This window comes from Ovis aries, chromosome 2 (genome assembly GCF_016772045.2).
Source record: "Ovis aries strain OAR_USU_Benz2616 breed Rambouillet chromosome 2, ARS-UI_Ramb_v3.0, whole genome shotgun sequence".
In the NCBI taxonomy this organism is placed as follows: Eukaryota; Metazoa; Chordata; class Mammalia; order Artiodactyla; family Bovidae; genus Ovis; species Ovis aries.
The window spans coordinates 10,364,033-10,386,101 of NC_056055.1; the positions used below are offsets into that span (position 1 = coordinate 10,364,033).

The 22,069-nt window shown below is 44.5% G+C and overlaps 1 protein-coding gene across 9 annotated transcripts in view; it reads left to right on the top strand.

Annotated features, from left to right (window-relative positions):
* The first annotated feature begins 9,028 nt into the window (after positions 1-9,028).
* The window catches only part of WDR31 (WD repeat domain 31), a 30,123-nt gene continuing 17,082 nt past the window's right edge, over positions 9,029-22,069 (top strand). For 2 of the 9 annotated variants that reach the window (XM_060408889.1, XM_060408892.1), the window contains exons 1-4: positions 9,029-9,141; positions 14,478-14,592; positions 19,552-19,695; positions 20,049-20,181. In XM_060408889.1, the coding sequence (XP_060264872.1) occupies positions 19,580-19,695; positions 20,049-20,181 (249 nt within the window). In that variant the 5' untranslated portion in view covers positions 9,029-9,141; positions 14,478-14,592; positions 19,552-19,579. Of the gene's footprint in view, positions 9,142-14,477; positions 14,593-17,277; positions 17,333-19,551; positions 19,696-20,048; positions 20,182-22,069 lie in introns of all 9 variants that reach the window. The other 7 variants (XM_060408890.1, XM_060408894.1, XM_027964102.3 and 4 more) reach the window with 4 other exon arrangements.

Below are 22,069 nucleotides of genomic sequence, written 5' to 3' on the forward strand. Positions count from 1 at the left end.
GGAAAGAAGGCTTGATGGAGGTGCTGATAGAGAAAGGATGCAGGAGGTCTGGAACTGTGTCCTAGATAAAGATAGCAAGCAAACTGAGAGTATCTGGGAAGAAACTTTCCAGGCAGAGGGACGAGCAAGGGCAAAATTTCTTTTTATGCCATGAACTCTGCTCTCTCCCCTTGCCAAAGAATTGGACACTTGTTACTGCTTGTACACTGTACAACGTGTTACTGAAGGAGGAAACAGACAGAACAGGCTCCATCTTGAAAGCAGGACTCCATCTTGGGTCAGACTGTGGACTTTGAGCTATATGCCCAGTATTTACGGAAACGACAGACCAACTGGAAAATCAGACACCCCCCCTCCCCCGGAATGGAAGAGCCCCAGGGCTTGTATCTAGACTCTCCATCACCTAAAAGAATACACTAATTATCTGTGTAACCAAATAGAATCATAAATTCTATTATGCTTATTGGGATATGACCACAGGCCTATTAATAATTGTCCGCTGTTAACCACCTAGTCGAACAAGGCAATGACAGCCCACTCCAGTATTCTTGCCTGGAAAACCCCTGGACGGAGGAGCCTGGAAGGCTGCAGTCCATGGGGTCGCTGAGGGTCAGACACAACTGAGCGACTTCACTTTCACTTTTCACTTTCATGCATTGGAGAAGGAAATGGAAACCCACTCCAGTGTTCTTGCCTGGAGAATCCCAGGGACGGGGGAGCCTGGTGGGCTGCCGTCTATGGGGTCACACAGAGTCGGACATGACTGAAGTGACTTAGCAGCAGCAACTACCTAGTTGAACACGACTGAACTAGACTGAACTGACTGACTGACTGAACTACCTAGGCCTAAGGCATATGAATCACGGGTTTAAGGCATATGAACCATGGGTTAACTTTGAAGGTATCTTTCTTTTCCTTTGTTCAGACTAGTTTCAGAGAATTTGGGGAGTTGGGTTTGAACATATACACTTAGGGTATATAAGATTTTCACAAAAACTGGTTGGGGTCCTTGGCTAAGAGGAGACTCTGCCTTGGGCCCACCGGTGTAATAAACTGCACTCCACTATCTGCATTGTCCTTCTGAGTGCGTTTGTTTCCCGGAACGCGTGGCTGCAACATTACCGCTCTGCTCACGGAGGACTGGCTAATCAGTCTACAGATGAAGTGTTGAAGCAAGGAATACGACTTTATTCAGAAAGCCAGCAGACCAAGAAGATGGCAGAATAATGTCTCAAAATAACCATCATCTCGAGGTCTGGATGCCAGATTATTTTACAGATGGGAGTAAGGGTGAGGAAAGTGAAAAGTGACAGTGAAGTCGCTCAGTCATGTCGGACTCTTTGCGACCCCATGAACTGCAACACGCCAGGCCTCCCTGTCCATCACCAACTCCCAGAGTCCACCCAAACCCACGTCCATTGAATTGATGATGCTATCCAACCATCTCATCTCTGTCGTCCCCTTCTCCTCCTGCCCTCAATCTTTCCCAGCATCAGGGTCTTTTCCAATGAGTCCTGGAGTTTCAGCTTCAACATCAGTCCTTCCAATGAACATCCAGGACTGATCTCCTTTAGGATGGACTGGTTGGATCTCCTTTCAGTCCAAGGTACCCTCAAGAGTCTTCTCCAACACCACAGTTCAAAAGCATCAATTCTTCGGTGCTCAGCTTTCTTTATAGTCCAATTCTCACATCCATACATGACTACTGGAAAAACCATAGCCTTGACTACACGGACCTTTGTTGGCAAAGTAATATCTCTGCTTTTGAATATACTATCTAGGTTGGTCGTAACTTTCCTTCCAAGGAGTAAGCGTCTTTTAATTTCATGGTTGCAATCACCATCTGCAGTGATTTTGGAACCCCCCAAAATAAAGTCTGACACTGTTTCCCCATCTATTTGCCATGAAGTGATGGGACCAGATGCCATGATCTTCGTTTTCTGAATGTTGAGCTTTAAGCCAACTTTTTCACTCTCCTCTTTCACTTTCAAGAGGCTCTTTAGTTCTTCTTCACTTTCTGCCATAAGGGTGGTATCATCTGCATATCTGAAGTTATTGATATTTCTCCTGGTAATCTTGATTCCAGCTTCTGCTTCCTCCAGCCCAGCGTTTCTCATGATGTACTCTGCATATAAATTAAATAAGCAAGGTGACAATGTACAGCCTGGACATACTCCTTTTCCTATTTGGAACCAGTCTGTTGTTCCATGTCCAGTTCTAACTGTTGCTTCCTGACCTGCATATAGGTTTCTCAAGAGGCAGGTCAGGTGGGCTGGTATTCCCTTCCTATAGCCATCCACAAATGGACAGGGTCCTAAACAAAGGCATTTTGGTTTAACATTCAGACAGAGGGGCAGGGTTCCTGAGGCAGGACATTGTGTGTGTGTTAGTTGCTCAGTCGTGTCCAACTCTTTTTGACCCCATGGACTATAACCCACCAGGCTCCTCTGTCCATGGAATTCTCCAGGCAAGAATACTGCAGTGGGTAGACATTCCCTTCTTCAGGGTATCTTCCCATCCCAGGGATCAAACCTGGGTATCCTGTGTTGCAGGCAGATTCTTTGCCATCTGAGTCACCAGGGAAGCCCCTCCATTAGGTATGGACAATATAATTTTAGTGAACGAAAGCCACAGGAAGCAAAGATTAAAGTAAAAGAAACAGATCCAATATGGAGTCAGTTCTTCCCTGTAACAAATTCACATTCTGAAATGGCACCACAAGTATGTTTTGCAGATTCCCACACACATGATAAAATATTCATTAACTCCTACTATATGACATAGGTGGGAATGTATTTATTTTTATAAAATTGGGATTATCTGTACATTCTGCTCTGTAATCTAACTTTTCACTTGTTTATGATGTTTGGTTTTGGTCTTTTTTTTTTTAGTAGTGAACATTTGAGAAAATTCTGTTGAAAAGGACTATCCCTGGCCTTTACTGTCCCACAGACCTGCCCTTTAGTAGTGGCCCTTGTCTGCCTGCCTGTCTCTGATGTCAGGGCTGGAAACCATCTGACTGGGGCTTGCATGGATTACAGGAGTGGCAAGAAGTCTCTCAGCACTGCGGCTTCTTTTCTCCTGCGATGTATTCACAGCATAGCCAGTCTCAGCTGTTACCTTTAAGAGGGACTAGGCTGTCTGCCCGGAGAAGGCACTGGCACCCCACTCCAGTACTCTTGCCTGGAAAGTCCCGTGGACAGAGGAGCCTGCCTGGTAGGTTGTAGTCCATGGGGTCGCTAAGAGCCGGACACGACTGAGCGACTTCACTTTCACTTTTCACTTTTATGCATCGGAGAAGGAAATGGCAACACACTCCAGTGTTCTTGCCTGGAGAATCCCAGAGATGGGGGAGCCTGATGGGCTGCCATCTCCCGGGTCGCACAGAGTCGGACACGACTGAAGTGACTTAGCAGCAGCATAGCAGCAGCAGCAGGCCGTCTGCCACTGCTGAATTACAGACTCAGGCCATGTGGCTGCCACGTGGTGAAGTCTAGGTCTCTAAGCAGAGTCTTCTCCACTTTGGCCAGACGAGATCCAAGAAGGGACTGGATGAGACCAGGTCTTCTCTCCAGAAGGCTCTCAGGATAAGCTCACTTCAGAGGAATGACAGTATCAAACCGGACAAGTCCAGGAGAGAATCCAGCTAATGCAGTAAAAAGACAAGAACTAGGTTTATATCAATATTTATATAAGGCAGAATTAGAGATACTGGTTTCATTATACTAAGGGGATAAAAGGTCAGGGGGAAAAAGGCAGTATATGAATTTGCCTTACTTACACCCACAGCATTCTATCTTGCGTCCTAATTGGTTGTCCATGACTGACTTTCACTCTCATTTCTTTATTCAAAAATACTCAGTAATTAAAAAAAGAAAGAAACAAATACAACCATGGGAAAAATCATCATAAAGGATCACCTCCATCCTTAAATGCATCAGTATTTGGCAGGTGAGAAGTAAATATAATGACCAGAAGTGGCTGTTTAAAAAGAAAAAAAGGAAAAAATTACAACCAAGCCAAAAATATTCCATGAGCATAACTGAGCTGCCCAATACTATGGCCACAAAAACACAGTACCATGGGTACTAAAATTTAAAGTTAAAATTAAATTGTAAATCAACTCTACTTCAATACAAAATTAAAAAAAAATTTAATGTTATTCACAGAAAAGAAAAAGTGGTTCCAAACAATAGTCGTCTAGTGCCTATCTCTGAAGGAGATCAGCCCTGGAATTTCTTTGGAAGGAATGATGCTAAAGCTGAAACTCCAGTACTTTGGACACCTCACAGAAGAGGTGACTCATTGGAAAAGACTCTGATGCTGGGAGGGATTGGGGGCAGGAGGAGAAGGGGACGACCGAGGATGAGATGGCTAGATGGCATCACTGACTCAATGGACATGAGTCTGAGTGAACTCCGGGAGTTGGTGATGGACAGGGAGGCCTGGCGTGCTACGATTCATGGGGTCGCAAAGAGTCGGACACGACTGAGCGACTGAACTGAACTGAACTGAACTGAGTGCCTATCTCATCGGAGAAGGCAATGGCACCCCACTCCAGTACTCTTGCCTGGAAAATCCCACGGATGGAGGAGCTTGGAAGGTCGCCGGGGGTCGGGCACGACTGAGTGACTTCACTTTCACTTTTCACTTTCATGCATTGGAGAAGGAAATGGCAACCCACTCCAGTGTTCTTGCCTGGAGAATCCCAGGGACAGGGGAGCCTGGTGGGCTGCCATTTATGGGGTCGCACAGAGGCAGACACGACTGAAGTGACTTAGCAGTAGCAGTGCCTATCTCATAGTCCATAAGAGATCTTCATAACCTGTAAGGAAAACCTGACAGTTATTTTTTAAATGTTAAAGATCCACTAAATAGTCAATGCTATATCTTCTTTTGGAGAAGACAATGGCACCCCACTCCAGTACTCTTGCCTGGAAAATCCCATGGACAGAAGAGCCTGGTAGGCTGCAGTCCATGGGGTCGCCAAGGGTCAGACACGACTGAGCGACTTCATTTTCGCTTTTCACTTTCATACATTGGAGAAGGAAATGGCAGCCCACTCCAGTGTTCTTGCCTGGAGACTCCCAGGGACGGGGGAGCCTGGTGGGCTGCCGTCTATGGGGTCGCACAGAGTCGGACACGACTGAAGTGACTTAGCAGTAGCAGTAGCATACCTTCTTTTTCTCTAAAGAAAAAAAAAAAAAGTGTTTCACAGCCCAACAGATTCTAAGAAACAACAGGGCAGGAAAAAAATCCTGACAATTACTCTTAAATACCAAGATCTTAAAGCTCAGGGTCTGGCTTTCTAACGAACACACCCACCCAGAAGAAGCACCCTCACCACACACACAGTTAGAATTAAATCCAATTTAAAAATCAGTTCTTCACTTGCACTAGCCACATTTCAGGTGCTCAATAACCACAAGTGGCTGGGGACTAGGAGATGGTACAGAGAAGATACAGAACACTACCATCATAGAAGAATATCTTATTGTAGCACTATGTTAGACGCTGTGTTAACACAAGCAATCAACCCAGGTGGGATCAATCAGCCACTGCCCACACAGAACTCCCAATCAAGTGAGAAAGACAAGAAAATGAAAAATTACGCTAGATGGTGGAAAGTGTGGGGGCTTTGCAAGCACAAAGGAAAGACGGATAACTCAGTCTGGAGGAAGAGAGGTATGGTGGGGAAGACTTGTGGGCAGACAGGGAGATGGCCTTTAAGCTGAGGATAGTGAGGCAGAGACAGGTGATCAATGTAAGGACTGTGGACAGAAGGAACACCTGTGAAAGGATTCACAAGTGACAGCTGAATAAGCCAGGGAGCTGCAAGTGGTTTCAACCAATGAAGCATATAGTATGGGTGGTAGAGGCTGAAGTTGAGATTCAAAGATAAAGTATATTCCAAACCTTACAGAACCTGATGAAGGAATTTGGATATTAGTTATCTTTTGTGTGGGCTTCCCTGGTGGCTCAGAGGTTAAAGTGTCTGCCTGGAATGCGGGAGACCCGGGTTCGGTCCCTGGGTCAGGAAGATCCCCTGGAGAAGGAAATGGCAACCCACTCCAGTACTCTTGCCTGGAAAATCCCATGGAGGGAGGAGCCTGGTAGGCTATAGTCTTTTGTGTATAATAAACCATCCCAAAGCTTCAGTTCAGTTCAGTTCATTTCAGTCGCTCAGTCGTGTCCGACTCTTTGCGACCCCATGAATCGCAGCACGCCAGGCCTCCCTGTCCATCACCAACTCCTGGAGTTCACTCAGACTCATGTCCATTGAGTCCGTGATGCCATCCAGCCATCTCATCCTCTGTCGTCCCCTTCTCCTCCTGCCCCCAATCCCTCCCAGCATCAGAGTCTTTTCCAATGAGTCAACCCTTCTCATGAGGTGTCCAAAGTACTGGAGCTTCAGCTTTAGCATCATTCCCTCCAAAAAAATCCCATGTCCTTTAGAATGGACTAGTTGGATCTCCTTGCAGTCCAAGGGACCTTCAAGAGTCTTCTCCAACACCACAGTTCAAAAGCATCAATTCTTCGGTGCTCAGCCTTCTTCACAGTCCAACTCTCACATCCATACATGACCACAGGAAAAACCATAGCCTTGACTAGGTGGACCTTAGTCAGGAAAGTAATGTCTTGTCTTTTGAATATACTATCTAGATTGGTCATAACTTTTCTTCCAAGGAGTAAGCGTCTTTTAATTTCATGGCTGCAATCACCATCTGCAGTGATTCTGGAGCCCCCAAAAATAAAGTCTGACACTGTTTCTACTGTTTCCCTATCTATTTCCCATGAAGTGATGGGACCGGATGCCATGATCTTCATTTTCTGAATGTTGAGCTTTAAGCCAACTTTTTCACTCTCCTCTTTCACTTTCATCAAGAGGCTTTTAGCTCCTCCTCACTTTCTGCCATAAGGGTGGTGTTACCTGCATATCTGAGGTGATTGATATTTCTCCTGGCAACCTTGATTCCAGCTTGTGTAACAGCTGTTTATTTGCTCACAGTTCTTGGGATGGCAAATTGGGCTGAGCTCAACTGGGCTGTTTTTCTGATGTTTACTCGTGTGCTTGCAGTCATGTGATTGCTCAGCTGGGTCTGGTTGGTCTAAAATAGCCTCACTCAGGGACGTCCCTGGTGGTTCAGTGGCTAAGACTTTGCACCTCCACAAGGTAGAGGGCACAAGTTCGGTTCTTGGTCAGATAACTAAGATCTCACATGCTGTGTGGTGCACAGAAAAAAAAAATTTTTTTAATTAAAATAGTCTCAGTCATACAGCTGGCATTTGGTGCTATCTATTGGATGGTCCATGTGTGTTAAACAGGCTAGCTTGGGCTTCTTCCTGTGGTGGCAGTGTTTCAAGAAGGTGAGAGCAGAAACTACTTGGCCTTTTGAGGCATAAACTCACCAAACAAGTTTCAAGGCCAGCTCTGATAGGAGAAGCTACAAAGAACTTTTGGCCATTTTTAATCTATCACACTGGGATGATGTTGGCCTGAAGCAGGGTGGTGGATAGAGAGAAGCGGAGAGATTTTTATTTTTCGGATATTTAAGAGCCAGAATTGAGAAGTCTTGAGGATTGTTCTGGAACACAGAGGAGAGGGTGAAATTACAAATGACTCCTAGATCCTTTGGCTTAGGTGATTGATGAATGGTGGTGCCCAGTACTCAGAAAAGAGGAAGAACAGGTTTGGGGGGGAGATAATGTTTCCAGTGTGAGTCATGTCAAGGATGAAATGTCTTTTAGACATCTATGTGGAAGTAGGCAGGAAGCAGGTGGATATGCAGATCTAAGGAGAAGTCTGGCTAGAGATACCACTTTGGGAATTTCTGGTGCCTTCGGCCTAAGGCAGCTTCCAGGGGGTCTGCAAGCTCAGAGCTGGAACATATTACCAGGCAGGGAGGGATCTAGTAAGTCAACTCTGTAGCTGCGCTAAGCCTAACCTAGTATCCCAGGCAAAATAATCAGTGTCTCCTGGTTGAAAGTTGCCAGGCTGTTATAAGAGAGATTAAGTTTCTAGGCAGAGTCCTCGGCTCTGAACTAAGATTAATGTTGTAAATGGCAAGAAGGCAGATCCCAGCTCCTGTCAGGAGGAAGTCTCCTAACAACAGACCACTAACTGATAAACTAATGAATGTATCGTCACTGAGGGAGCATTAACAGAGGCTAGAGGAACTGTGATGTAGAGGCTTGGAGGGGATTCCCTCTCTGGGTCCAATGATAGACCTCCATGGCCAGCCCTGACACTCTATGAAGGTAAATTTCCCTCGCCTTCTCAGCTTCTGATCCTACAGATGCCTAACTTTCAGAAACTGCACGAGTCTTCATTGAAGGCAGTTCTGCTGGGAGATCAGCACTGCAAGAGGCACCTATTAGGGTGCAAAAGAAATGTTGCCTAGGGTCCTTGCCATTCATTCATTTATTCATTCATTCAACACACATTCAACAAGCCACTAGCAAGTCCTGTGCTCTGTACTAGGAACAGACACATGAAAAGACTCTAATCTGGAAGAAATTCAACTACAACTACAAAAGCTGTCTTGTGGCTGGTGTTAGTTTCTAGAACCGTCTTCCCATTGGATCTCAAGAAGTACTCCAGGGTCTCCTTGCTATGGTGTTGGGCTGTAAAGTTTTGATGAAAGAAAGAAAGGAATAGGGGTGTCTGAGACCTGGAGAAATGTACAAGGGAGGGATCTCTGCCTGAGTGGAATCAGGGAAAACTCCTAAGAAATAAAGCAACATCCATATCTGAATGAATAGTTAAAAAGAAGACATTTATTAAGCGCTTTCTCAGTGGCTATTACAGTGATACGTGGTTTCCTTGTATTATACAGATTCTCTGGCATTGGTGGTCTTGTACACATCAGTCCTATTTTCTGGAACCTCCTCCACGCACGGTCGCAGTAAGAAGGCGGCGGGACTCTCTCAGCTCTACCCCAGAGAGACGTCAGGCGAGCGGAACCCGGGTTCGGTGGCTGGCGAGGGCGCCCGGAGGGTTTTCGCAGGACTCCAGACCTAGCGACGCGCACTTCGTTGCTAAGGGCGGAGGCGCCGGAGGCTGCGGAGCCTGGAGGCTGTGGACGCCGTCAGGTTCGGCGTCCTCGTTGGGCCTCAGCTCCCGGCTCGCCCGGCCCGCCGGTGGGTATGGAGCCCGAGGCGGGAGGAAAGGGTGCAGCTGGCGGGAGGGGAAGTGGGAACCCTCGTGCTCTCTGAGCCGAACCCGCCTGACTGGCCAAAGCGGGGAGGGGGTTCCCGGGGCCCGCCTTGGGTTGGGTGGCCTTACATCCAGTCTTGGGTGAACACCCCTCCATCCATTCCTACCACCCCCGCCCAGCCTCATCAAAAATAAGCTCTGGGCAAACGTTTAGAAGAGGCGCAGGGCATTTGTGTGATCTGAAAGGAAAAACTGCGCAGTTTGTCCCCACAATTTGGGGCAACCTTGGGAGTTCTGACGTAGTGCTGATTCCCTAAATGACCTTGGGCAAGACCCTCTTATTCTCTGAGACGTTCTTTCCCCTACCTGTACCATTGGAAGGTCATATCGGACTATTTCCTACTTGCTTCTACCTGTGGTTTTGTTTCTGTTTGAGCTTTGGTTTTAGATTCCTTGGTCTTCCAGAGTGTAGTTTAGATGAATGCGGAAGGAGATTTGGGGAGAAGGAGGGGGCTATGAAATCATCATTTACATGAACAGTGGACCAGGAGTCCAGCTGAATAAGATCCAGTGCCCCAGCTTCACCCCTTTGTGACCTTTGGAAATGGAAAAAAGTGAAAGTGTTAGTCACTCTGTGACCCAGTGGACTGCCGCCCAAGCTCCTCTGTCTGTGGAATTCTCCAGGCAAGAATACTGGAGTGCGTTGCCATTCTCTTCTCCAGGGGATCTAACTGACCCTGGGATCAAACCCGGGTCTTGTGCATTGCAGGCAGATTCCTTACCATCTGAGCCTCCAGTCCCAGTTTCTTCATGGAAAGTGACAGGTGGAAATATTCTGGAGTGTACCAAGGAATGTTGCGCTGGAAGGTTAAAAGAGAATTCTCTGAATTATGCTTAGAGTGATCATTGAGGGGCTTTTCTGGCAGTTCAGTGGTTAAGGTTTCATGCTTCCGCTGCAGGGGGGCACAGGTCGGATCCCTGGTGAGGGTACTAAGATCCCACATGATCCACGGTGAGGCCAAAAAATTAAATAAGATAAAAATTTAAAAATAGAGTGACCACTGAGGATCTTAAAGGCCTTTGGAGAGTAGCTTGGGGCAGAAATGGTTCCTAGGATTCAGATTTAGGCCTGATTCAACCTGGAACCAAGTCCTCTAGCATTTCTAGTGCTGATATGTGGAATGGGTCAGAGTAACTGCTACCTGGAAAATCTGTTATTGGACAGTATTAAAGGACCCAAATATTGTTGGGGGCTTCCCAGGTGGTACTAGTAGTAAAGAACCCCCCTGCCAATTCAGGAGACGTAAGAGATATGCCTTTGATCCCTGGGTTGGAAAGATCTTCTGGAGAGGAACACGGCAACCCACTCCAGTATTCTTGCCTGGAGAATCCCATGGATTGAGGAGCCTTGTGGTCTATGGTCCACCGGGTTGCAAAGAGTCAAACACACCTGAAGCAATTTAGCATGTATGCACATATTGTTCAATTCAGTTCAGTCGCTCAGTTGTGTCCGACTCTGCCACCCCATGAATCACAGCACGCCAGGCCTCCCTGTCCATCACCATCTCCCGGAGTTCACTCAGACTCATGTCCATTGAGTCAGTGATGCCATCCAGCCATCTCATCCTCGGTCGTCCCCTTCTCCTCCTGCCCCCAATCCCTCCCAGCATCAGCGTCTTTTCCAGTGAGTCAACTCTCTCATGAGGTGTCCAAAGTACTGGAGCTTCAGCTTTAGCATCATTCCTTCCAAAGAAATCCCAGGGTTGATCTCCTTCAGAATGGACTGGTTGGATCTCCTTGCAGTCCAAGGGACCTTCAAGAGTCTTCTCCAACACCACAGTTCAAACGCATCAATTCTTCGGTGCTCAGCCTTCTTCACAGTCCAACTCTCACATCCATACATGACCACAGGAAAAACCATAGCCTTGACTAGGTGGACCTTAGTCGGCAAAGTAATGTCTCTGCTTTTGAATATACTATCTAGGTTGGTCATAACTTTTCTTCCAAGGAGTAAGCGTCTTTTAATTTCATGGCTGCAGTCACCATCTGCAGTGATTTTGGAGCCCCCCAAAATTAAGTCTGACACTGTTTCTACTGTTTCCCATCTATTTCCCATGAAGTGATGGGACCAGATGTCATGATCTTCATTTTCTGAATGTTGAGCTTTAAGCCAACTTTTTCACTCTCCTCTTTCACTTTCATCAAGAGGCTTTTAGCTCCTCTTCACTTTCTGCCATAAGGGTGGTGTCATCTGCATATCTGAGGTGATTGATATTTCTCCTGGCAATCTTGATTCCAGCTTGTGTTTCTTCCAGTCCAGCGTTTCTCATGATGTACTCCTCATGTAAGTTAAATAAGCAGGGTGACAATATACAGTCTTGATGTACTCCTTTTCCTATTTGGAACCAGTCTGTTGTTCCATGTCCAGTTCTAACTGTTGCTTCCTGACCTGCATACAGATTTCTCAAGAGGCAGGTCAGGTGGTCTGTATTCCCATCTCTTTCAGAATTGTCCACAGTTGATTGTGATCCACACAGTCAAAGGCTTTGGCATAGTCAATAAAGCAAAAGTAGATGTTTTTATGGAACTCTCTTGCTTTTTCCATGATCCATCGGATGTTGGCAATTTGATCTCTGGTTCCTCTGCCTTTTCTAAAACCAGCTTGAACATCAGGGAGTTCACGGTTCACGTATTGCTGAAGTCTGGCTTGGAGAATTTTGAGCATTACTTTACTAGCATGTGAGATGGTCCTTGAAAAAAGCTTGCCAAGCAGACTCTCCCACCTTAGTATTTCATTCATTCATTCATTCAAGAGATATTTGCCTTGTACCTGTTTTCCTAGGCCGTGCTCAAAGTGCAAATACAAAAATGAATAAGACATTTTCCTTTTTCTCAAGTATACTGCTGCTGCTAAGCTGCTAAGTCACTTCAGTCATGTCCAACTCTGTGCGACCCCATAGACGGCAGCCTACCAGGCTCAGCTGTCCCTGGGATTCTCCAGGCAAGAACACTGGAGTGGGTTGCCATTTCCTTCTCCAATGCATGAAAGTGAAAAGTGAAAGTGAAGTTGCTCAGTCGTGTCCGACCTCAGCAACCCCATGGACTGCAGCCTTCCAGGCTCCTCCGTCCATGGGATTTTCCAGGCAAGAGTCCTGGAGAGGGGTGCCATTGCCTTCTCCACAAGTATACTGCAGGTTCACTATATAAACTATGGCAGATAACTTTAATAATGTTTTCATTTCTTAGTCTACAGCAACATGGACATTATCCAAGTACATATCCTTTGTTCTCAAGATTTTAAATCGCCTTGCTATATCATATCTGGGCTTCCCGGGTGGTGCAGTGGTAAAGCATCCTCCTGCAATGCAGAAGGCACAAGAGACGCAGATTCAATCCCTGGGTCAAAAAGGTTCCCCTGGAGAAGGATGGCAACCCACTCCAGTATTCTCGACTGGAAAATTCCATGGACAGAGGAGCCTGGCAGGCTACAGTCAGTGGGGATGCAAAGAGTCAAGACACAACTGAGCGAGTGGGAGCATCCCTTCCTTTCATATAATATCTAACATAATGAATTCTTAGCCTTAGTGTGATCAGTCACTCTGGTCAGGAGACATAATTGCCTTCAGTTTAATATACTCCAGACTCACTTTCACATGTGTATATTCTCTGTGTATATTTGTAATGTATGTTTAATATGTGTGTATTAAGAGTAGAATTAGTAATAGTGAAAATTGCCGCTTTTAGCATTGCTATCTCTGTCAATCCAGTAACCATTCGGGTAGTCATCATTTGTTACTAACAATCTGCAGCTCGAACCAAAAGCTTGAAATGCACTAGCTTTTGCAGAGATGCAGTATAGTAAGCTGGTAGGGAGCAAAGCCCCTGGAGTCCAAATGCCTATACTCAAGTTTCAGCTAGGACGCTTACTTGCAACTTATGTGTAAACTTGGACAAGTAATTTAACATCTCTGTGCCTGACTTTTCTCATCTGCAAAATGAAGATAGTAACAACGTCTATCTCAGAGGCTTGTGGAATAGATTAAATGAGTTAAATATAAAGCACTTTAAAAAGTCCTCGGCATATTTTAAGTGCTGTTTTAAAAAATATTTATTTATTTGTTTGTTTGGGTTTCCCAGGTGGCTCAGTGGAAAAGAATCCCCCTGTGATGCAGGAGACTTGGGTTTGGTCCCTGGGTCAGGAAGATCCCCTGGAGGAGGATGGCAACCCACTCCAGTATTCTTGCCTGGAAAATCCCATGGACAGAGGAGCCTAGCAGGTTGTAGTCCATGGGGTCACAAAGAGTCAGACCCAACCTAGCTACTAACCAAGAGCAACAGCAAATTTATTTGGTTGCACTGGGTCTTAGTTTTGGCACATGGGATCTTTAGTTGCAGTGTGTGAGATCTGGTTCCCTGACCAGGGATGGAATCCTGGCTCTCTGCATTGGGAGCTCGGAGTCTTAGTCATTGGACCACCAGAGATGTCTCTAAGTGCTATTTTTAATCTTCACAGAAGCTGAATGATAGCGTTATTATCCTACTTTACACATAGGAAACTGAGACTTAGAGAGGTTCAGGAACTTGCTCTAGACCGAACAAAGCAGAACTATAATTCAGACCTAGGCCTCATTTCAAGGCTAATGTGCCTAATGAAATATTATTCTGACTATTTTGTGCTGCTCTTAATAATTAGAATAAGATCAATCAATAATTAGAGTTTATTTGAATTCTTAAAATTTAGTTGTTAAAATGCAGTAAAGCCGTTTCTTCTTTGTAGATGTTTATAGTGGAAATTCTGGACTAGAAGTCAAGAGCTCTACCTAGTTAGAATTTTGAGCAAATGATATTTCTGCCCATATTCTGCAGATGTTTAAATAAAGAGTTTATATGTGATAATTTTGAGAAACTGTTTCTACTTAAAGTAATATTTTAAAAATTCATACTTAAAGTATTATTTTAAACAGGAGAATTTGCCTTTCTCATAAAAACAGTAAGCTTGGAAGTAAGCAATCACTCCTGAAGATTTTTGATGAATGAAAATATTACTATGAGTAAAATAAAAAGATTTAATGAGTTTAAATATATCCTATTTTGCACATTTAAAAATAGTTGTATAGTTAACAGTATGATATAGTTTCCCCAAGTATTGGAAATGTGCAAGTTATAAAATCTTTGAATTTTGCAAGATAAATCTTTGTGAGGGGAAATGACACTTAACAATCTCTTTAATAAACAGTTTCTTATTTACCTTGTAAATCTCCTTTCAGTACAAACATGCTTAGAGAAGAGATTAATCTGATTGTCTTTTCACTAATTACAGAGATTAGGAAGTGGCTGCCTGAACTATTTTCCAAAGGATAGCTTTACAAAGCAGCAGCTCACCAAGTTTACAAAGTTTACAACTTTACAAATACGGCAGCTCACCAAGTTTGGGCGTAAGTAATTCTAAAGATTTTCTTTTCCTTAGATTGTCCCATGAATATGCTTCAGATAGGAAGTATGGCTGTCAGAAGACACCAGCTAAAGATCCAATCAGTTTTAAGCAGAGTCAATCCATTTATAGCATCAGTGACCTAGATCTGTGGGTGGCATCTGTCCTTAGTTTGATGGCAGTGTTAAAAAATGGGTTAGGTTGGCGGATAGGAAGCCCTGCAATCTCTTATCTAACTATAACAGTACAACACTGCAAGCTTTTTGAAAACTATCTTGGAATTTTTCCTGGGGGCATATTTGTGGTAACTGAAAAACTAGATTCCCCTCTTGCTGGGTGTCAAGCCAAAAAGACACAACCAAGCCAAAGAGCAGAAGAAAGGATTTAGAACTTGCAGCAAGTTGGGAGAACAGGGATATTTGCCCAAACTGTGTCTCTCGGAACAGCAAAACTGGAGAAGTTTTAAGATAAGAGTGCATGCATGTATATGAAAGGGCTCGGGTGGTGTATGCATATTCATAAGGGGCTTGAGTAGAGGAGAGTTCAGCATAGATTTGGGACACAGGTTGTCAGAGTCACAGCTTTAGTTGATTAAGTCACCTAGGTCAGCAGAGGTCAGTATCATCATTTCTTAAGTACCAGATAGTCTTGTGGTTCAGAGAAGGCAATAGCACCGCACTCCAGTACTCTTGCCTGGAAAATCCCATGGATGGAGGAGCCTGATGGGCTACAGTCCATGGGGTCGCACAGAGTTGGACACAACTGAAGAGACTTAGCAGCAGCAGCAGCAGCAGTCTTGTGATTGAGTGTTTGAGGGTGTTTGGATCCTGCACTGTAGCTCAAGAATGTGCCTCTTGCTATCCTGTGCCTTCAAAAGAGAACCGGGAGTCCTTTTTAAAAAACTTTAAACGTTATCTAGTATTTCAGCTCTGCTGGGTCTTTGTTGCTGCACGGGCTTTCTCTGCTTGAGGTGTGTGGGCTTCTCATTGCAGTAGCTTCTCTTGTTGCAGAGTACAGGCTCTACTGGGCTTCAGTAGTCACGGCTCCCAGGCTCTAAGGCACAGGCTTAGTAGTTGCGATGCACAGGCTTAGTTGCTCGATGGCATGTGAGCCACCGGGGAAGCCACAGAACTGGGAATGTTTACAATTGATTTATCATCTCCCTGGAGAAGGAAATGGCAACTCACTCCAGTATTCTTGCCTGGAAAATCCAATGGATGGAGAAGTCTGGGAGGCTACAGTCCATGGGGTCACAAAGAGTCGAACACGACTGAGTGACTTCACTTGATGTGGTCAAGAGCAAGCCTTCTGGCCAGGCTTAGATCACAAAATGTCTAGGCCTGTGATGGTTCTCTTATGTCAAAGAAGTTCCATCTGGTTCTCTTCCTCTGGGAACCCTCTGGTCTATCTGGCAGCACTTGTGCTTGTCACAGAGAACCCTACAGTGTCTGAACTAGAGGAGCCCTTCAGTTCAGTGCAGGTGCTCAGTCGTGTCTGACTCTTTGCGACCCCATGAGCCTCAGCACGCCAGGCCTCCCTGTCCATCACCAACTCCCGGAGTTCACCCAAACCCACGTCCATCAAGTCGGTGATGCCATCCAACCATCTCATCCTCTGTCATCCCCTTCTCCTCCTGCCCTCAATCTTTCCCAGCATCAGGGTCTTTTCCAATGAGTCAGCTCTTCACATCAGGTGACCAAAGGATTGGAGTTTCAGCTTTAGCATCAGTCCTTCCAAAGAACACCCAGAACTAATCTCCTTTTTTTTTTTTTCTTTTTTTTTTTTTCCTGATCTCCTTTAGAATGGACTGGTTGGATCTCCTTGCAGTCCAAGGGACTCTCAAGAGTCTTCACCAACACCACAGTTCAAAAGCATCAATTCTTCTGCACTCAGCTTTTTTTATAGTCCAGCTCTCACATCCAGAGGCCTTAGGTTTGCTATTTCACAACACATGTGTTTGTCATATCGTGCAAGCTGCTTGAAGTACAGAGAAGGATATGAGAGTCCCTCTTCTTATGGAGCATACAGTCTGCTAGTAATCTTGGAGTCTGGTGTCCGTGTTTATGCATTAGAGGGGAGGCTGAGGCACAGTGTGGAGGATCGAGGAGCTCCATGGCACATGGCACACGTGAGATGAGGCAAGCCTGGTGCCAGAGCCCAGAGCTCTTGATGCCACTCATCGTGTTCTTTCCACTGCATTTGCGTCTGTTCCTTGTCAACTTAGAGAATATTCACCACCTGAAAGTTGAGAGTTACGTTTTATTCGGTAGGAGTTTTTAGGACTTCATGCTCGGGAGGCGACATCTCAAGTAATCCCAAGAAATCTGTTCCAAGGAGGCGAGGGGGTGAGCTCGGATATGTAGGAGTTTTGCAATAAAGGGCAGGTAGTCTGAACATCAAAAAATTATTGTTAATTAAAGAAAACCACACACACAGACAACAACAGAAAAGGAAACCAGATGCCTCAAGTTAGGGAATTCAGCACTTTTCTATGTATGGGAAGATGTGAGAGTCTGGGCTCACTGAAACCATTCTTTTGATCTGCAGGATTCTTTTCATGTCCTGAATCTCCTCAGGACTCACCAGCTCACCATAGTGTGTGGCTGCAACTCCTGATGACTGTGACACCCTTTGTTTACTGATATGGCAGGAAGTAGTTCATTTCTCACTGGTTACCTGTTCTTTTCAGGAGGTCAATTCTGGCAGCTTTCAAATATAGGCTGAAATTCTTCTGGAAAACCGTGGTGGGTTTTTTGTTGGTTTTTTTTAAGTGTTTTGTTTTTTGTTTTCATCTATTTTGTTGAAGTATAGTTGATTTACAATGTTGTGTTTATTTCTGCTATACAGTAAAGTGATTGTTATATATATACACACACGTTCTTTTTCATTCTGGTTTATCACAGAATGTCGACTATAGTTCGCTGTGCGATACAGCAGGACCTTGTTGTTCATCCATTCTGTATGTTATCGTTTGCATCCGCTAGTCCCAAACTCCCAGGCCCTCCCTCCCCCTCGCCCCCTTGGCAGCCGCAAGTCTGTTTCTGTTTTGCAGGTAGGTTCATTTCTGTCATATTCTGGATTCCGTGTATGATGATAACATATGGGATCACTTCCTCTTTCTGACTCACTTCCCTAAGTGTGATCATCTCTGCTTGCAGTCACACTGCTGCAGGCGGCATTACTTCATTCTTCTTTATGGCTGAGTAATATTCCATTGTGTATCTATGTACTACATCACCCTGATGTATTCATATGTCAGTGGGCATTTAGGTTGTTTTTATGTCTTGGCTGTTATAAATAAATAGTGCTGCCATGAACACTGGGGTAACTTATATTTGCAAATTAAGGTTTTCTCCATATATATCCCCAGGAATGGAATTGCAGTATCACACAGCAACGCTATTTTTAGTTTTTTGAGGGACCTCCATAGAGTGGAAAACTGTGGGTTTTTTTAAAGGTAATGATATGGGACTTCCCTGGTGGTCCAATGGTTAAGACTCCAAGCTTCCGTTACAGGGAGCCTGGGTTTGATCCCTGGTCCGGGAACTAAGATCCTGCATGAAGAGTACTTGGTGAGTTTTAGCTGCTATTTCTTGTTATAGACTATTGTTCCTAGAACTAGGTAGACTCGTCGTTCCCGTAAGAAACTCATCTCCTAGAATGTCTTTAAGCAGAGCCCTGGAAGAGATGGCGACTGGGTACTCCCACCTCTGCCCTCTGCCATCTCAGGGGACAGCTGATTGAGTAGCAGACGAACATTACCCAGAGAAGCTGAGATTACGTCCTAGTCATGTACCTTCAGTCCCATCAGACGTCTGCAATGGCCACATATTCTGATCTTGACATTAAAACTGAGATATTTTTAAAAATATTTACATATTAACTCTTTTAAAAATAATAAACCTTATTGCATGTAAATATAAATAATTTTATGAAAAATAAATATACTTTTGAAAACATACAAAAATGTTTGATTGGAAGAGAACGGTATTGTTTTACATTTTTGCAAATCTCTTTACTGTTTGGCTTAAACAGAAGACTGTTGGATTCTCATGTCTGCTTCTGCATTCAATCTATTGCAGGATGTTGTTTGCATTGTAGCATAGGAAGAAAGTCAGGACTCACATAGAGACATAGTTGGGAAGAGGATTTCACAGACTCCTTGCCGGGGTCTCAGGAACCCCCAGCAGTCCTGAGATCACACTTTGAGACCTGCTGGTCAGGTCATTACCTGTGTCACTATCTCCCACATCTCATTCTTACTACAGAATAACCTCATGACCCTGGAAAGTATTTAATAGCAGTCCCACAAGCTAGGAAGGTTATAGCCTTTAGAATAACTAAAGCTCTTTTCTAAGAAGCTTACTGGTATAGATTTTTTTTTTTTTTCCTTTGGCCTTGCCTTAAAACTTACGGGATCTCAGTTTCCAACCAGTGATTGAACTCAGGCCATGGCAGTGAAAGCTCTGAATCCTAACCAGTGGACCACCACGGAATTCCCAGTACTTCATTCCTTTTAATGGCTGAATCATATTCCTTTGCATGCATAAACCACATTTTGTTTATTCATCCATTGGTGGACACTTGGGTTGTTGTTAGCTTTTGGCTATTGTGAACAGTGCTGCTCTGAACATACATGTATAAATTTTGGATTGAACACCTGTTTTCAATTCTTGGACTATATACCCAGGAGTAGAATTGTTGGATCACATAGTGATTCAATATTTGACTTACTGGGGAGCATCTTAATACTTTTAAAATTAATTTTGTTTTTGTTTATCTGCAAATGCTGTATGGAGGGATGGTGCCTTCCCAGGGCCATAAGAGTGAGGCAGGGTAAGGAGGAAAGCCAAATGCCTACAGTTAGTCTTTAAAAAAAAAAAAGGTTTTAGCATAACCATACTACCTGCTGTTCTTGTGCCTCATAGAGTTAACAGTGTGTATTCTTCTTTTTACCAAACAGGGAACACAGCTTCTGGCAGCCACAAGGGATGCTGCTGCTCAGGTGCCATCTGAAACGAGCTCTTCCCCAGAAGGTCTTGTGCAGGCTCTGTGCAGTGATGGGGAAACTGCAGAGCAAATTCAAACACAGCACTTACAAATACAGGTATAGCAGTCTGCCCTTGGGTGGGATCCCCAGTTTTGTGCCCCATGACAATTCTTTCCTATAGAAGGAGAAGGCCCAGAGCCATCGTTGATGCCCTCCCTGAACAGTCAGTTTGGTCTTCTTTGGGAATCATCTCTAGAGCAAGCAAAGACTGGGTTTCTTCCTTTATCAGACCCCACTCATTCTGAGCATTTACAGAGTTAATAATGCCATCTGGTGACCTCAGTGTGTCTCCTTTCTCTACTCCCTTTCTGTCTTTCTCCTCAGCTTGGCCTTGTGGTCCACATTCTCTTCCCCTTGCTCCACTGTGCACCCTACACCGTGGAGCTCCTCATTTTCCATCCTCTCTTTAGCAGGCCTGATGGATTTATCGAAGAGAGGATTCAAACTAAAGCCTTTCAAGAGTATAGCCCAGCTCACATGGATACCGTCTCTGTTGTTGCTGCTCTGAACTCAGACCTCTGTGTCTCCGGAGGAAAAGATAAGGTGGGGTTTCCAGTGCTTCCCAGGGAACCAGCTTATTGCAGAGAAGGGCAGATGTTTGGAAAGGAAGTGCTGGTTTTTCATTTCTGGCAGCAGGGTTGAATAGTGTAGAAATATGCGCTTTAGAGTTAAAAAGACTGGGTTTAAATTCCTACTCTGCCGCTTCCTGTTACTTTGGACAAGTCTTTTCATTTTCTTGAGCTTCAGGCTCCTTATCTATTAAATGCGGGTAGTAATGCCAACCACCAGAAAAGGCAATGGCACCCCACTCCAGTACTCTTGCCTGGAAAATCCCATGGACAGAGGAGCCTGGTAGGCTGCAGGCCATGGTGTCCCTAAGAGTTGGACACTACTGAAGCGACTTAGCAGCAGCAGCAGCAATGCCAACCACCCAAGATAGTTGTGAGGATTAAATGGGAATACCCTCAGCACTCTGCAAGACCAACCACGTGCTTTTTATAAATGACAAGTATTACTGCAGCTTATCCATTTTTACACCTGCATGCACATAGGAGTTATTTATCAGCAAAAGGAAAGTTCTAGTCTCTTTTATGCCTCTCTTTTGCCAAAATAATCTACCACTACTTCGAGACTGCTCCCATTTTCAGTGTAAATCTGGTTGCTTTATCTCCCTCGTATTTGGATCTGTCGTAGCACTCAGACCTAGGCTCTTGCTAGCAGAAATGCTGATTCTTTCATAACAAATAATGCCACTAATTTTCAATAGCCATTTAGAATCTTCAAATTCCATTTTCATAATGTATTTCACTGATTCTAAGATATGTATGTTTCTACATTTTAACACCTCTGAAATCAGGATGCATCATTTAATTGGCAGCATTTTGTTTTAACATCTAGACATGAAATTATATTTCTGTGATCCTTGCCTATGAGGGGTAGATAGTGCAAGGATTAGCCTCTCTGTTTTGCAGGTTATGAACCTGGGATTTAACTAGGTCATAGTACTGAACTACAGAGACTGGGCCAGAGAATGCTTCTGAATCCTGTTTAGGGGGAGAAATACAACAAAATACTAAAATATATTCCTGGAAAAAGGACAGGAAGAGAATTCTCATAATGATTCTCTCTGGCAGATGGGATTATGGATGAGATTTTTTGAAATTAAAAAAAAAGTATGGGGACTTCCCTGGTGGTCCAGTGGCTAAGACTCTATGCTCATAATGCAGGGTGCCCGGGTTCGAGCCCTGATCCGGGAACTAGATCCCACATGCTGCAACTAAAGATCCTATGTGCTGCAGTGAAGATAGAAGATCCCACATGCCTCAACTAAGACCTGTGACAGCCAAATAAATAAATATATTAAAAAAATATGATCTGTTTCACAACACTATAAATATACTTTTATTTTTTTGGCCATGCCACATGGCATGTGAGATCTTAGTTTCCCATTTCAGTTCAATCTAATCACTCTGTCTGTCTGACTCTTTTCAGCCCCATGGACTGCAGCATTCCAGGCCTCCCTGTCCATCACCAACTCCCAGAGTTTATTCAAACTCATGTCTCTTGGGTCTGTGATGCCATCCAACCATCTCATCTTCTGTTGTCCCCTTCTCCCACCTTCAATCTTTCCCAGCATCAGGGTCTTTTCAAATGAGTTAGCTCTTTGCATCAGGTGGCCAAAGTATCGGAGTTTCAGCTTCAGCATCAGTACTTCCAATGAATATCCAGGACTGATTTCCTTTAGGATGGACTGGTTGGATCTCCTTGCAGTCCAAGGGACTCTCCAACACCACAGTTCAAAAGCATCAGTTCTTCGGTGCTCAGCTTTCTTTATAGTCCAACTCTCACATCCATACATGACTACTGGAAGAACCATAGCTTTGACTAGATGGACCTTTGTTGGCAAAGTAATATCTCTGCTTTTTAATAT